Consider the following 18,132-nt stretch of genomic DNA (forward strand, 5'->3'; position numbering starts at 1 on the left):
ACAACTCACTGAAGCACAGGTAAGGGGAGAGCAACACTTCCACAAATATGCTAAACCCCTACCCAAGCTGTTGAAAGGACAAATTGTGCACACACAGGATCCAATCATGAAAACCTAGAATAAAAACAAGAAATGCTGGAAATACTCAGCAGGTCTGGCCGCATCTGTGGAGAGAGAAGCAGAGTTAACATTTCAGGTCAGTGACCCTTCATCAGAACTGACAAATATTAGAAATGTAAAAGGTTTCAAGCAAGTAAAGCGGGGTTGGGGCAAGAGATAACAAAAGAGGTGTTGATAGGACAAGAAAACCTGGAACCCAGCAAAGGTTGTTAGTAAAGCTGAGACTCCAAGGTCATATATCATTGAGACCGAAACCGGTAACCAAATGAGAAGGAACAGAATCCATATTCGACCTACACCTGAGCTGGAACAACAGAAAAGACCATCGACAACATCGGAAACATCACTATCCAGCGAGACAATATTAACAACATCACCAGCAAGTGACACAACATCGTCTGTACAGCATGCCAACTCACCACTAAGAGCAACTAATGCCAAATCTACAAGATAGAGGCACAACATCTTACCATCCAAGCAATACCGTGAATAATATTTTTTATAAAAATTTTTTATAAAAGACTCTAAAAAGGGGTTCAGATTATTTCCACAAGTCAGATTATAATCTTCATTTATATTGACAGTTATATTGATATAGGGGCATTATGTTTTAAAGAAAGAGGGATTTTTATTTTTGTGTATATTGTTATACTATCTGTAAAGTGTTAGGAACTAATTAGCTAGGAACTAGTTGTTATGTGTAAGTGTTCCAGTGGGGGCCTCATTCATGGCTGCACTGGGGAGTTATGTTATAAGTAATACAAGAACCAGTTGAACCAGGTTCCACAGCATAAAGCATCGTGCTGAATTAAACAAGACTGATTCTGGCCTTTTCCAAGTTTAAAGTTTGATTCTTTCCAACAGCTGGGAACCAGAAACAACATAAAGACGAAACAAAAGGGATAGGTTTTGAGGAGCGCCTTAAAGGAAGAAAGAGAGGTAGAGAGGGAATTCCAGAGCTTAGGGCCTTAGCAGCTGAAGGCATGGCTGCCAATGGTGGAACAATTAAAATCAAGACTGTTCAAGAGGCCAGAATTAGTGGAGGGTAGAACAAAGATCAAGAACAAAGAACAGTACAGCACAGGAACAGGCCATTCGGCCCTCCAAGCCTGTGCCGAAGAGACCTTGGGGGGCTGTGGGCTGGAGGAGATCACAGAGATAGGAAGGAGTGAGGCCATGGACAGATTTGGCAACAAGGTTGATAATTTTAAAATTGAGGAGTTGCTTGACTGGGAGCCAGTGTAGATCAGTGAGCACAGGGGGGGTAGATGACCAGGACTTGGTGTGAGTTAGGACTTGGCAGCAGAATTTTGAATGACCTCCAGTTTGCAGATAGTAGAACTAGGAAGGCTGGTCAGGAGTGTGTTGGAATATTCAAGTCTAGAGGTAACAGAGGTATGGATGAGGGCGTCAGCGTCAGATAATATGTTACAGAGGTGGAAACAGGCAACCTTAGTGATGGTGTGGAAATGTGATAGGAAGTGCATCTCGAGGTCAAATATAGGGCGGCACAGTGGCGCAGTGGTTAGCACCGCAGCCTCACAGCTCCAGGGACCCAGGTTCGATTCTGGGTACTGCCTGTGCGGAATTTGCAAGTTCTCCCTGTGACCGCGTGGGTTTTCGCCAGGTGCTCCGGTTTCCTCCCACAGCCAAAGACTTGCAGGTGATAGGTAAGTTGGCTGTTGTAAATTGCCCCTAGTGTAGGGTTAGTATAAATGGGCGGTTGTTGGTCGGCACAGACTCGGTGGGTCGAAGGATCTGTTTCAGTGCTGTATCTCCAAAATAAAAAAAAATAACATCTGGTTTGTGAACAGTCTGGTTCAGCTTCAGACATTTGCCAAGGAGACGGATGGAGTCGGTGGCGAGGGAATGGAGGTTGTAATGGGAACTTCATCTTTATGTTCACCAAGATAGGCAGTTCAGGCAGTTATTTGTCTAGTTTTGAAAGAAGACCTTAGTTGGTTCTGTGAAATGCAGCACATAGTGAAATAGTTAATGAAGTGTATTCTCCATGGTACCATTTAACCAGTAAACATCCCTGAGGTCTGGTTGAGGATCATTCTAGTTGCTCCATGAGGATACATTAATACGCAGAAAGCTGAAAGCACCTCCAACCCATCCACTTTCACGTTTAACAGAGGCAGGACGAGGAACAGGCAGCCAGCATGTTCCCAGGAGGTGAGTTGGCGATTTAATTATTTTAATGATGCTGGTAGCCTCTGATTTAACCTGCTTTGCGGGTTTTGCAGTAGCTGAGTGAGTTTCCCAGGCCTTGGGAAACCTGGCAGCTGAAGGGAGAAGAGGATACCTTCTGGAGAAGGTAAGTGCATTTACAGCATTGCTTGTGGACCAGTAGGAGCAGGAGGGCTTCCCCCAAGCCCCCAAACTCCTTCCCACGCCATACAAAGACCCCGGGGTTGGAGGTTGCAGCCCACCTCAGGTTTGGGGATCGGCCCTCTGCCCAGGAGAACGTGCATCAGAGCTACTGATCGGAGCTACTTGCGACTGCTCCGGTGTCCTCCCCACCCAACTGGAAGTCAAGCCCGTCAATCATGCAGACTTCTGGGTAGGGAACCTACCAAGGACAAAAAAGGACTCCAGAGTTTCTCATCCAAAACTGCCCCCACCTGTGTAACCCAATCGGTTAATAGCCAGGCTATGGTCTATATTTTATTTTCCGCAGGAAGATTTAAAAAAAAAATCATAGGCAGTGAATAATTATCTAATTCTGAACCAAGGTAGACCTTAATTAATGAGTACAGCATCATTCATCATTCAGTATTGCAGATGTTTAATTAAGCTAAACCTTATTAGTTTGATTAACAAATGTAATATACAAGTTCTTTTTGATTGCAGAGAAGATGTGGAAAAGGCCAAGATTTCAGGAGACTGGAAAGTTGTACATGATTTTTATTCAACAACATTTGATTCTTTTCTGGAAATTAATGCAGCTTTCAAGGTAAACAGACCACAGACACTATTTCATTTTGCTCTAGTAATAATTCACCCATTACATCCATTGATTATAAATGCATAGAACACCTAATCTGCTCTTAAGATGATTTTGAAGTTGTTTGGTATCTGTTTCTAATGAGACATATTTCAGAATTGTGTCAATGTGGTATTCCCATAAAGTGCTGTGGTCCAAGTGAGATGCGGATCACAATAAACTGCTTTCTAAATGTATTATTTATTTGATTTCGAGTAGTGTCTAATTCTGACTCCATTTCCTGGTATTACTTAGATCCAATGGCTTCATGTAGAAAAGGAAAACCATATAATTTGCCTTTTGGCAGCCTGCTTCTAAATGTAACTTGATTCATTCATGGCTTCCAAAGGGACCATTTTTTAAAAATAGCATTAATCTTGAATTTGATGAATATGTGAAAATCCAGCTCAACAGAGAAAAGAGATTTATCTTTAACAGACATGAGGTTACGAGTTTGTAAAATAATCCTCAGTCATAAAATGTGCATAATAGCTGGTCCAACTGCCAACAAAACAAGAGAAACATAAAGTGGTAAACTAAAGCAATAAAATAATGTGGAGAAATTAAAATACACACAATTATAGACAGGATAGTGGTGTTAGGCATGATACTATCCATGTTAGTTAATGGTTCTTATTAGGACATTTATCTAATGGAACATTTGCTATGTTCACACATTCTTCAACATTTGTGAAGTTTGCACATTAGGATTTCCAACAGCTTCTATTAAATGTTTGATTGGCGGCCCACAAATGTACAATTTTTTTGTGCCAGAATTTTTTTTTAAAATCATAGGCAGTGGACAATGGGCTGAAAACTATGCTTATTGAAACTGGGATGTAGCAAAGCTGAAGAAGAATTTACTGATTTAGCAGGTAGACGTGTGAACATTGACTGCATGGTAAAATAAATCATAGCAGAAAAAATGATGATTATTAAAATATTTGTATACTAATAAACTGAACTGAAACTGTGATCCCTAGTTCATCAGACCAGTTTGAGACTTTCTCAGTTGGACAATAATATTGAAATGGGGGCAATGCTCTGTGTAGAATAAGGAGCAGAGTGTGCTGATCAGCCTAGAGCACAGAGACCAGAGAGTACAGATCAGTGTAAAGATGAGCACAGAGACCAGAGTGCTGAGTTAGTTGTTTTCAGCCAAGGTAGAAGCTGGGGCACTAACATTCACCTCAGCAACCCTGGACTGAGGAGGGGAAAATTCAGTAAGGTCCTTAATCCTGATTGCTGTCCAGTGACTGCTGCTGGTATGTGTGCTCAGCCCAATCCTGTTCTCGCATTAGGGAGCAGTTTGGTGGGAGGCTTCCTGACACTAAAGTGGCTATGTGTATGAAGAACAGCCACAGCTGTACTAACACAGAAAGCAGCAGCATCTATAACAGGAGGAGTTAAAGCAGTTGTGGCTGCATCGGGAATACAGTGACAGTACCATGAAACCAAAGAGTACTGGTAGTTATGAGGATCCTTGATGGGGGATGTGTGGAAGAGAAAGCAACCCAGGTCATATCAGCACCCAGTAGCAGCTTGGAGCCACAACAGAGGGATGGAAAGTACCTTTGGGCACCTGGAGCAGGGATGGTAACTGTGACTGCACCAGCAGTAGTGGTAATCATGCATCAATAGTGGCCATGACGACACCAGAAACACAGACACTCTGCACCAGGAGCACAGACTGCAGCTACTGATGAGTGCAAAATCCAAGAAAGGGTCAACACTGGAGCCCCAGTTACCCATAAAGGATTAGGCCTGTAGATGCAAAACTTATTGGAAAGATTTCCATCAGAACTAGGGCAATTTTATCAGTAAGCTCAATTTTTCTTTCCACAGTTCCACACGGGCGGCACAGTGGCGCAGTGGTTAGCACCGCAGCCTCACAGCTCCAGCGACCTGGGTTCGATTCTGGGTACTGCCTGTGCGGAGTTTGCAAGTTCTCCCTGTGTCTGCGTGGATTTCCGCCGGGTGCTCCGGTTTCCTCCCACCCCCAAAAGACTTGCGGGTTGATAGGTAAATTGGCCATTGTAAATTGCCCCTAGTGTAGGTAGATGGTAGGAGAATGGTGGGGATGTGGTAGAAAATATGGGGGTAGTGTAGGGTTAGTATAAATGGGTGGTTGTTGGTCGGCACAGACCCGGTGGGCCGAAAGGCCTGTTTCAGTGCTGTATCTCTAAATAAAATATAAATATTACTAAATATTTTATTTGCTTGTTATGCTATAAGTTTTATTTTTTAATCAGTCTATAGTTGGATGGCTGAAGAACAGCATGTAGCTGAAAGAAATTGGGATGAATTATTTTGAATATTTTAACTTTTTTTACTACAGTAGCTGATGCCTAGTTGGTAAGTTTGGGCCATGAATGAAGAATTTAATTGGTTTTGTGTGTGGGTCAATGTCTCATGATTGATAGGTTTTTTTTACCTACATGTATGTGAGGAAAATAGTGGATTAATTTTCCAGGTAATGGTTACTTGACCCAATCATGTGTGATTGTAACACTTTCAAATTTGACACTGTGAGGTGTGATGTATATAGATCAGACACAAAACTTTTAAAACAGTTCTTTAAAAAACTATTTGTGCTTATATTTATAATATCAGTGAATTATGGAGATGGAAATTTCAACTAGTACATTGACAGATTATTAAAATGCTCTTTTTCTGAAGAATTAGCAAGGCAAGCTGACCAACCTTTTAGATTGGGGCAAAACCATTGAGTTGTATTGCACATGAATGAAAATTCAACTCTCCACACTAAAAACCAAAACTACCCCTCTCCCCTTCTACCTTCCCCCAGCGCTGGAAAAATTTAAATGCCCGAAATTGCTCACAGACATGCCCCCTCTCACATTAGCCATGCTAAATGCTAATAAACACCAACACAGTCCCACCGAACTCCCAGACTCTTCCCTCATCCCACTGCAGAACACTGACAGACTCCAAAAACTAGTCTCCCCCACTTCCCCATCACACGCTCACAGATTCTTCCTTCCACTCTCACTGCTCTGAGGCACCAGACCTATGCCTCTTAACTCCTATCCTAAATGAGTACTCTCACCCATGTGTCCAGCTTTTTATGCCGTATGCTAACTGCAGGCTCTCACTATCTATGACCCCTGCCTTCCCACTCCTTCCCAGCTTGAGTTTCCAGACCCCACTTTTTCTCTAATTTGCTGTGTTCCACTACCTTCCAGCCAACCTCTTCCGTGCCTGATCCTGATACCTATAATGTACATGTTGCCAAACATCTTTCGGCTAACCTTGAGCTTTGGAAAAGGATAAGCAAAATGAGTTTAGTACAAGTGCCATTGGCAGATGCATAAGATATAGAAAAAAGAGAAGGCATAGCGAAAGAGAGTGTAAGAAAAAGATTCATCGACAAATGTATGCACCATAAATACATAAGACTATACAGGGAAATAATGAAAAAAATCAAGATAGAAGCCGACAGAAAAATTCAGAGAGTGACATGAAGGAATAAGAGTAAGAAGGAATGAGGAGAGAGTTGCAGAAAGAGAGGGACTTTTTTTTTATTTTAATAACACAAGAGATCACCTGTATTATATAAAACTTATTATCTTATGCAAGACATGCATTGGTAGGCCTAAACATTTATGGAGGGCATGAAAAATTCCATAGAGCAGGAAGCATTGGCTCATATTTCCCAAGAAACAAAGATAACTTCAGCATTTACTTCACTGTATCTGGGCATATCTCCTCAAACACTATTTTCCAAGTCCTTTTGGTGCCCTTATTGTTTTCTTACTTATAAATATACCCTGATTAATAGGATTTATGACATAATAAACACCTTAAAAATTCTGCAATATTAGCAGGAAATATAAACACATATTTATTTAGCTATACTTCCTTCACCTGGTCATCTGCTCAGTAGCAGCACAGTTCAGTAACCCTACTATCTATCTGTCACCCACCTCTGCCTCCTCCCTATCACCATCCAGACTTCTCTCATTTCTTTTGGTCCAGCTTCTACTTCCCAAATGAGCCTTCACACTGCAGTGGACTGAGAATTGTCCTTCTCCTGCTTTGTTCATTGAAACATAGAAACATAAAGCATAGAAGGAGTTCATTCAGCCCATTGTGATTATGCTAGCCGAAAAAGAGCTATCCAGCGGAATCCACTTTCCAATTAAGTGCAGATCCAAGTATTTTTTAAATGCGCTGAGGGTTTCTACTTCTACCACCCTTTCAGGGTTGAGTTCCAGACTCCCACCACCCTCTGGGTGAAACTTTGTTTTCCTTAATTCTCCTCTAATCCTTCTGCCAATTAATTTAAATATATGATCCCTGGTTAGTGATCTCTTTGCTCAGGGAAATATGTCCTTCCTATCCAGTCTATCTAGGCCCCCCATAATTTTATACACTTCAGTTAAATCTCCCCTTAGCCTTCTCTGTTCCAAAGAAAACAACCCCAGCCTATCCAAACTTACCTAATAGCTAAAGTTCTCCATTCCTGGCAATATCCTTGTATACCGTCTCTGTACTCTAGTGCAATCACATCCTTCTTGTAATGCGGTGACCTAAAGTGTAGGCCGATTTCTAGCTGTGGTTTTACACAGTTCTAGTGTGCCGTACCTGTTCTTATATTCTATGCCTTTGATAATAAAGGAAAGTATCCCCTATTCCTTCTTAACCACCTTATCTTCCAATCTGTTACCTTCAGGGATGTGCATTCCAAGGTCCCTCTGTTCATCTACACTTTCCAGATTCCTACCAGTTAATTGTGTATTCCCTTGCCTTGTTTGCCCTCCCCAAATGCATTACCGCACACTTCACCAGATTGAATTACATTTGCCACTTTTCTGCCCACCTGACTAATCCATTGATATCTTCCTGCAGTCTACAGCTTTCTTCCTTACTATTGACCACATGGCTAATTTTTGCATCATCTGTAAACATCTTAATCATGCCTCCTACATTTAAAACTAAATAATTGATATATACCATGAAAAGCAAGGAAACTCGTACTGAGTCCTACAGAACCCCACAGGAAACAGCCTTCCAGTCACAAAATCACCTGTCAACCATTACCCTTTACTTCCTGTCATCGAGCTAATTTTCGATCTAACTTGCCACTTTTCCTTGGATCCCATGGTCTTTTACTTTTCTAGCCTGTCTGCCATGGGGACCTTGTCAAAAGCCTTGCTAAAATCCATGTTGACTACAACAACCATGCTACCCTCATCAACCCTCCTTATTACCACCTCAAAAAATTCAATCAGGTTAGTCAGACATGACCTTCCCATAGCAAATTCTTGCTAACTGCTCTTGATTAATCATGGTTTTCTAAATGATGATTTATACAGTCCTTCAGAATTTTTTTTCCAATAATTTGTCCACCTTTGAGGTTAGGCTGACTGGCCTATAATTACTCGGTCTATCCCCTCTTCCCTTTTCAAACAACAGTTAACAGTCCTTCAGTCTTCTGTCACCATGCGTGTAGCCAGATAGGATCGGAAAATAATGGTCAGAGCCGCCGCTATTTCCTCCCTTGCTTGTCTTAGCTGCCTGGGACACATTTCATCTGGGCCAGGTGATGTATCTACTTTCAAAGATACTAAACCCCTTAATAGTTCCTCTTTCACTATGTTTATCCCATTCAATATTTCACACTCCTCCTCCTTAACTACAATGGTCTGAATTTAGTTCCACCCCAGGCATCAGGATTTGTGGTGGGGGAGGCCTGAAGATCGCTCCATACACAGTGAGGGCCCGGCCCAATCTTCACAGAGGCAGAGAGGCCTTGTGGCGGCACCCCACCACCCCTCAGCCCTTGGCGACAGGCCCAGCATTTACATATTTAAATACATTTAAATACTTGACTAATTGCAAGCCCGCTGCCACCTCCGGTCCCAGTGCAATCTTCGTGATACTGGCCAGCACTCCCGAGCCTTCCGATCCCCATCCAGGGAATCGAGTTGCCACACTGGTTGGGAGGAAGGAGCAGGTAATTTTTTCAGTGCGAGGGTGGGGGAACAGTGATAAAGGGCTTTCATTTCAATGGAGGGGATGGTGAGAAGGGGTAAAGTTGATAGTTTATGCACTTTGATGGGGGAAAGGTCAGTTGGAAAACATGTGTTTTGGGTTGGAGAGGGAAAGCATTTAATATTGTGATTATTGGAGGGGGGATGTTGGAGAGGTCCAAAAATGCTGCTTTTAATTTTTTCAAAACTATTTCCTGATTCCATTAAAAATCCTGGAAGGACTCCAAGCCCTTTAAAAATGGCGTCAGCACCTCTGCACAGGTCCGACCCGCCACACTGAAGATTGCAGCAGCTCACCGACATGCAACCGGCGCGGGCTGGGCGCCGCTTCCTTCACCCGCCGCTGACCTTGGTGGCGGCAGAAGATGATTCCGGCCAATGTCTGCATCGTCCTCCTCTTTTGTGAAGACAGGCCCAAAGTATTCACTAAGAACCGTGCCCACCTATTCTGCCTCCAAACATAGGTTACCTTTTGGTCTTTAATAGGCCTTACTGTTTCCTTAGTTATCCTCTTGTTCTTTGGGTTTTCCTTAATTTTATTTGCCAATATTTTTCATGCCCTCTCTTTGCTTTCCTAATTTTCTTTTTAATTTCTCCCTTGCACTTTCTATTCTCTTCTAGGCTTTCTACAGTATTGAGCTCTCAGTATCTGACATAAGCTTCCATTTTTTACCTTATCCTACCTATAACATCTCGGGGGCAGGGGCGGTCTAGATTTGGGAGTCCCACCCTTTTTCTTGTGGGAACATATTTGTTTTGAACCCTCTGTATCTCCTCCTTGAATACCTCCCACTACTGCACTTCATTCTGCTTCCTCTTCTGGTAAGAATCAAACATATACCTTATTTGACTACTATTTACCTCATTATTATAATCTATAACATGCATTTGCATGCACCCAGAAAATTACCTCTTCTTTTCAAATATCTAAACCACTGAACTCCACCAATGTAAGTCTGTGAGCATATGGCATGCTAAATCCATTCATATGACTTTAAAGTGGAATTTCATCAAAATATGGAAGCAGTAATGTGCCCTTCTAACTAGCAGTTAGCATGGCAAGGGAATGCCAGCACCAATGAAATGTAACTTTCCATTGTATTTGCCTCTAATCTCCAAATGCACTGTTTCTCCTTCCAACATCCTTTGTGTGTTGAAACCAAGACTCATTGCAATCCCTTCTTAACTTATTCTTTCCCTAGGACACAAAATCTTTGAATTACCTTACTTCCAGCACTCTTTACTTTGTCCTACAATTATCAGGATTTTACAACTCCCACTTGGCATCATTTATTTACTACTTCCTGAATTACTTCATCCCTCTTATCCTATTCAATCCTTGCAAGTGTCTTTCACCTTGGTTTTTACATAAAGAAATATAATTGTTCTGGTTTTAGTAAGATATATTTGGAGAGTTCTTCAAACAGGAATTGTATATATAACGAAGAGCTAGGTTTATTTCAAGCCCTTCAAAATGATAGTACTGTAAGTGTGGCTGGTACAGAAGCGGGACACAAGATGGTGTGTAGACATGTTTTGACACTGTTTTGCTTCTACATTGAGTCAACAGTTTATAGCAGTGAGAAAGTGGTATGAATGCTGCATCTTCTAAATTTTTGAAACTCACTTGCATAGAGGGTTTGTATGGTTTGGATTTACAATGTTTATAATAGTTATTGAGAGTTGCATTGGCTCCTTTTTAATGATTTTGTTTTTTTCTGCCATTTAAAGCAAATTATTATTCACTGAAATATAGGTTTTATTTTTACTGTGTTAAGCTTTCTTTATTCTTGTCCAAACTATGTCATTATATTTTATTATATCTTCCATTAATTCATAGCGGGATGCCAGTGCACCTTTTAACACAATAGACGATCCAGGTATTAATGTTAAATTTACAAACAGTGTCTATGACGCCTTGCTGAACACAGTGAGTATATTTTTAGCATCTTCGCTAAATATAAAAAGTTAAAAAATTCAGTTTGTACATTGAATACCTTCCAGGGAAAGACACTTCCGCAACTTTTAAAGATTGCCACATAATAAAATACAATAACAGCACTGTAATGCTACAGCAATCAGTTTGAGACTGGTAGGTGCTTAGAATGATAGGTTATGCTGCTAGCAAAACTTTACTGACTAGCCAGAAAAGAAGTTGTTATATGTATATGTGCTTGCTGTGGTACAAATCTATAAAAGTCAATTATAAGTTTGAATCAATTCAGAAATATTTGCAATATTGCATATTATTAATTTATAATAAACATTAATTATGAAACATTTACAAATGTTTCTGTCACATTGCAAGCCATCAAATAATTGCAAAAGGTCTTCACTTCAAATATGCAGTTAGTTAAGGTGATGCACCAAGTTACGCACAGCTATACTTCAGCAACAGAAGAATAATGTGTACATTATAGTATAGTGCTCCTGTCCTGATAAAACAGTGCATCCCTCAATCTACCATATACAATACCTAATATCATAAGAAGTTAGGAGTAGGCCATTCAGCCCCTCGGGCCTGCTCCATCATTCATTAAGATCATGGCTGATCTGGTTGTGGCTTCAACTCCACTTTCCTGCCTGCCCCCCATAACCCTTGACTCCCTTGTAGATCAAAAATCTGTCTAACTCAGCTTAGAATATATTCAATGACACAGCCTCCACTGCTCACTGGGGAAGAGAATTCCAAATATTAATGACCCTCTGAGAGAAGAAATTCCTTCTCATTTCCATCGTAAATGGGAGCCCCCTTATTCTGAAACTGTGCCTCCTAGTTCTATAATAAAAGCAAAATACTGCGGATGCTGGAAATCTGAAATAAAAACAAGAAATGCTGGAACCACTCAGCAGGTCTGGCAGCATCTGTGGAAAGAGAAGCAGAGTTAACGTTTCAGGTCAGTGACCCTTCTTCGGAACTGACAAATATTAAAAATGTCACAGGTTATAAGCAAGTGAGGTGGGGGTGGGGCAAGAGATAACAAAGGAGAAGGTGCAGATTGGACAAGGCCACATAGCTGACCAAAAGGTCATGGAGCAAAGGCAAACAATATGTTAATGGTGTGTTGAAAGACAAAGCATTAGTACAGAATAGGTGTTAACGGACTGAATATTGAACAGCAGCAAGTGCAAACATGAAAAAAAACAGTGGGTAAGCAAACTGAACAAACTAAGATGAAATGAAATAAATGCAAATAAAGAGGTTGTAAAAAATGTAAAAAAGAAAAAAACAACTAAAAATGAAAGTAAAATGGGGGGCTGTCATGCTCTGAAATATTGAACTCATTTTACTTTCATTTTTAGTTGTTTTTTCTTTTTTCTTTTTTACATTTTTTACAACTTTTTTTTTGCATTTATTTCATTTCATCTTAGTTTGTTCAGTTTGCTTACCCACTGTTTTTTTTCATGTTTGCACTTGCTGCTGTTCAATATTCAGTCCGTTAACACCTATTCTGTACTAATGCTTTGTCTTTCAACACACCATTAACATATTGTTTGCCTTTGCTCCATGACCAGCGATGAGGCCTTGTCCAATCTGCACCTTCTCCTTTGTTATCTCTTGTCCCACCCCCACCTCACTTGCTTATAACCTGTGACACTTTTAATATTTGTCAGTTCCGAAGAAGGGTCACTGACCTGAAACATTAACTCTGCTTCTCTTTCTACAGATCCTCCTAGTTCTAGATTCCCCACGAGGGGAAGCATCCTCTCAGTATTTACTTTGTCAAGCCCCTCAGAATCTTGTATGTTTCAACCGGATCACCTCTCATTCTTCTAAACTTCAATGAGTATAGGCCCAACCTACTCAGCCTTTCCTCATAAAATAACCCCTTCATCCCAGGAATAAGCCTAGCGAACCTTCTCTGAACTTTTAATATTTGTCAGTTCCGAAGAAGGGTCACTGACCTGAAACATTAACTCTGCTTCTCTTTCTACAGATCCTCCTAGTTCTAGATTCCCCACGAGGGGAAGCATCCTCTCAGTATTTACTTTGTCAAGCCCCTCAGAATCTTGTATGTTTCAACCGGATCACCTCTCATTCTTCTAAACTTCAATGAGTATAGGCCCAACCTACTCAGCCTTTCCTCATAAAATAACCCCTTCATCCCAGGAATAAGCCTAGCGAACCTTCTCTGAACTGCCTCCAATGCAAGTATATCCCTCATTAAGTAAGGAGTACAAAACAGTACGCAATATTCTAGGTGCAGTCTCACCAATGCCCTGCAGAGTTATAGCAAGACTTCCCTACTATTATACTTCATCCCCCTTGCAATAAATGCCAACATTCTATTTGCCTTCCTAATTACTTGCTGTACCTGCATGCTAACCTTTTCTGATTCATGTACAAGGACACTCAGATCCCTCTCTACCGCATTATTCTGTAATCTCTATTTAAATAATATTTTGCTTTTCTGTTCTTCCTACCAAAGCTCACTTAACCTATCTATAACTCTTTGCAGACTCTCTGCATCCTCCTCATAACTTGCTTTCCCACCTGCCTTTGTACTGTCAGCTAATTTAGCTATCATACACTCCAAGTCATTAATATAGATTGTAAATAGTTGAGGCCCCAGCAACCCTGTTGTACCATGGGAGATATGGTAGTACTTTGCTAAACATTTAGCATTTGTTTATAGTGAATACTGGTATATTGTGGTTATTAATTAATATAGTACATCAAGAATGACATATTGCTCTATTTTGTAAAATTAAAATCAACTGAATATATATAATAATCACTTACTGTTGCTATTTTCAGCCCCAGGATATCCAGAAAACTGTATTGAAAGGGATTATTAACAGTCTGCTGAGAGAATGGAAAGGGTAAGACTCAGATGTATCTTTCTAAATAAAGCTAACAATTATTTTGATGTTCCATCTGTAGATTTGTTCAGTGGTTTGGAATGTATTTGTAACAAATGCGCATGGATGATAAATTATTTTCTGATCTGCTGTGTATAGGGAAAAGCAAGATTATTACTGAGCATGTTCCCAGTGATTTGATGACAGCATGCAAGGGCAGGAAAAATTCCATTTTACACATGCTCCTCCATTATTTTCAGTTTGAGAAGACAGTACCATCTCTGCAATCACCAAAGACTAAGAGTTCTCAGCCAAAAGAATAAGAAAAGGCAAATCCCTAAATAGCAATGAAGGATATTTATGTTCTCTACAAACATTTAGATGCGGTTTTTGGAGTCTTGAGCAGAATTACAATAAACAGTAAGATTATGGGCTACAAAATTCCTGAGTCTGAGACGCTGGCACTGGAGGCAGTATGAGGATAGGGGCAGAATTTGAAGAAGGACTTGGTAACATGTTACCATCTTACATGCACAGAGAAATATTGTCAGGCACTTTTTGTTTCCTTCCCATTCTGATGTAATTGAAAGAAATGAGATTAGCAGAGTGATGTCCCTAGTCAAAAGTCCCACCCATTATTCCTGCATGATATTATTCAAAGGCAGGTGTGGGGAACTAATGCCGATCACACAGCTATCCACTGCATTTATGTAAACGGCTCCCCCAGATTAATAGTATTTCTGGACAAAGGAAATACTAATTTTCTTTTGATTTCTGTCTATTGTAATGTGTCTTGTAACGTGTGTAAGCTGGTTAATTAAACAGTCTACAGTGGTTTATATTTGCCTTGGATGGCGTAACCCTTATGGAAATGGTAAAGTACGTTTACACAAAGTATTTATGAACGGTGTATACTTATCACTATCACATAAGAATGGTATTGCAGTTTGCAGTCATGCATGGCAAATTGCCACAAACAATGCTTCATTAAGCGTTGTAAGCAGCTAAATAGGCCTAATGATAAGCTTTTGATTTCTGAAGACTGTCACATTGGCCAATGATGGGCCAAAGCTGAGGAATATGGTTAACATGCGAAGAAGATTGAGGAGCCATGCTTTATAGACCAGCTGGTGGATCTCATGGTGGTTAAGATACTAAAGGGGAGGCAAGCAATTTTTGATCTCAGTGGCCATTCCCCAAGGCATGTTTAAGACTGTTAAAGGAAGTCATAAACTGCAGGACATGAACCTCCACATAAGTAGAACACAAATGGATATCTTGAAAGACTGCAAAGGTTTAGTTTTATGTGGTTTCTTGGCTCACGTAGACCCTGGTTTGCACCTGTCCATGCTAAGAAAAGGTTGCACCAAAAAACTTCCAGTCATATGACCAGGACCAATCTAAACACATTGCACGCAGTAACCAACATGCAGCAGCACCAGAGGATCAGACAATGCTAAGGGTCAAAATGCTTCTCAAAAACTCCCAATCCTAATGACAACTTCTTTTGCTTCAGAGAATTTTGGCCTAGTCTCAGTGAGTTACGTCCTCCACCACAGCACAGAATTATAATTTACCTATCTTAACAACGACAGGTTGGTCACCTATAACTCAAAGCTTAAGACCAAGGAAGAATAAGAATAAACCAATAAGAACTACAAGTTCTGTATTTCTGCTGCTTGATATTTTCACTGTAACTACAAACATAGCATGCAAAACAATTTGAATTCATTGGATAATATGTATGAGTGTTGACATGTTTTATTTCCAACTGTTTTATTAAATCTGACTAGGTTTTTTAATGCCTCTTTCTTCCCATTCATTCTTTTCTTCTCAATTACCCTTCTTTCTTTTTCATTCTCTTGTCCGTCGATTATATGTACTATCTATTATTCCTTCTTTGCTGCCTCTCTGAATCCATTGTTTCTTAATCCTTTTTCCAAACTTTTTCTCATTGTTTCAGTTCCTTTCACACTACCACCTCTCATTTGAAGTCCTTGTTCCACTATCTTTATCTTATCGTAAGTGCTACCTCCATTCCAGGCACCACGCAGACTTACATCGATTCCCCAGGGGCAGGCAGTACTATGGGCTGCTACGTGCACAGCCCATGTGGCTTTCTTCATTGATTTTTTAAAATTCATTCATAGGATGTGGCTGGAAAGACCAGCATTTGTTGCCCATCCCTAATTGCCCTTAAGAAGGTGGTGATGAGCTGCCTTCTTAAACCACTGCAGTCAATGGTACAAGCACAGTGCTGTTAGGGAGGAAGTTCCAGAATTTTGACCCAGTGACAGTGAAGGAGTGGTGATATAGTTCCAAGTCAGGATGATGTGTGGCTTGGAAGGGAACTTACAGGTGGTGATGTTCCCATGCATTTGCTGCCCTTGTCCTTCTAGGGGTAGAGAGTGGGGGTTTGGAAGGTGCTGTTGAAGGAGGCTTGGCGAGTTCCTGCAATGCATCTTGCATATGGTACACACTGCTGCCACTGTGCGTCGGTGGTGGAGGGAGTGAATGTTTGTGGATGGGGTGCCGATCAAGCGGGCTGCTTTGTCCTGGATGGTATTGAGCTTCTTAAGTGTTGTTGAAGCTGCACCCATCCAGGCAAGTGGACAGTATTCCATCACACTCCTGACTTGTGCCTTGTAGATGGTGGACAGGCTTTGGGCAGTCAGGAGAATTCCCAGCCTCTGACCTGCTCTTGAAGCCACAGTATTTATTTGGCTGGTTCAATTGAGTTTCTGGTCAATGGTAACCCCCAGGATATTGATGGTGGGGGATTCAGCAATGGTAATGCCATTGAACGCCAAGGGGAGATGGTTAGATTCTCTCTTGTTGGAGATTGTCATTGCCTGGCACTTGTGTGGCTCGAATGTCACTTGCCACTTATCAGCCCCAGCCTGAACGTTGTCCAGGTCTTGCTGCATATGGGCACGGACTGCTTCAGTGTCTGAGGAGTCTCGAATGGCTCTGAACACTGTGCAATTATCAGCGAACATCCCCACTTCTGACCTTATGATGGGGGAAGGTCATTGATGAAGTCAAATGTGGACAGCCCTTGTTGCCCAGCAGCCACTCTCTGGTTTGACATGGTGGCTCAAATACTGAGGGAACAGCGGACTGGCGCGGAATGAAGGCACCATGACTGCAGGATACCGGGCATTCACCAGCATGATGTGCTAAACATGGTCACACAGCAACTGCCATATTCAGGGAGTGGAACCCTTTGTGGTTTATTATATCTCAGCATTTAAATGCGGTGCCTGCAAAGTCACATGATGGCAGTCAATGGCACCCTGCAGCACAGGGAAGTCCACTATCCTGGCAAAGCCACGTGCATGCTCCGCCTGCTTCTCTCTCCTCAGAGAGAACATAATTTACTCCCCTCTCCTGGCATATAGAGCGTCTGTCACCTCACTCATGCAGCAGTGGACAGCAAACTGGCAGATATCACAGATGTTGCCTGCTCCAACCGGGAAGGATCTTGATACAAAGAAATTCATGGTCACTGTTACCTTCACAGCCACTGGCAGTGCCATCCATGCCCTGCTCTGAGGCTACAGATCTTACTGCAAGAGGTGGCAGAGTTCTGTGAGCACCTCCTTTGTAAGATGGAGATGACGCACACAGTGTTCCTGTCTTAGGTGAGGTAAGAGAAAAGCTGCTGGAAGATGCGAGGTGAATATCCTGCTGAGAGCCCTTCTCCCCTCCATCCTCCCTCTGCGAGCAGCTTGTCATCTTTTGTGATGTCTTTGCTCAAATCTCTCTCTCATGATGCAGGTCAAGCTGGATGCTAACTACAGCAATCTTGACTGGGAGCATGTGGTCTGACCACAAGGCAGATGACTTGAGGTTGTTGATTAACACATGGGAATGTGATATTATTGCTACCACAGAGACATGGTTGAGGGAAGGGCAGGACTAACAGCTCAATATTCCAGGATATAGAATCTTCAGGCGTGACAGGGGTGGGGGGGGGGGGGGGGGGGGGGGCGGTGAGGTGTAAAAGAGAAGGTGGCATTGCACTGTTGATCAAGGAGTCAATTACTGCAGTAAGGAGGGATGATATCTTAGAAGTTTCCTCAAATGAGGCCATATGGGTAGAACTTAAAAACAAAAAGGGGGCAATCACTTGGCTGGGAGTGTACTACAGGCCTCCAAATAGTCAGGGAGAGATAGAGGAGCAGATATGTAGGCAAATCT

At 41.5% G+C, this 18,132-nt stretch overlaps 1 protein-coding gene across 10 annotated transcripts in view; it reads left to right on the forward strand.

The window, feature by feature from the left end:
• The window catches only part of hectd2 (HECT domain containing 2), a 227,820-nt gene that overhangs the window by 48,150 nt on the left and 161,538 nt on the right, over positions 1-18,132 (forward strand). For all 10 annotated transcript variants that reach the window (XR_010977048.1, XR_010977047.1, XR_010977046.1 and 7 more), the window contains 3 exons: positions 2,977-3,079; positions 10,967-11,056; positions 13,886-13,950. Coding sequence is in view for 7 of the 10 variants with exons in the window: in XM_068052587.1 (XP_067908688.1) it covers positions 2,977-3,079; positions 10,967-11,056; positions 13,886-13,950 (258 nt within the window). In the remaining 3 variants the exon portion in view is untranslated. The remainder of the gene's footprint in view (positions 1-2,976; positions 3,080-10,966; positions 11,057-13,885; positions 13,951-18,132) is intronic.

Source organism: Heterodontus francisci, chromosome 20 (genome assembly GCF_036365525.1).
Source record: "Heterodontus francisci isolate sHetFra1 chromosome 20, sHetFra1.hap1, whole genome shotgun sequence".
Lineage (NCBI taxonomy): Eukaryota > Metazoa > Chordata > Chondrichthyes > Heterodontiformes > Heterodontidae > Heterodontus > Heterodontus francisci.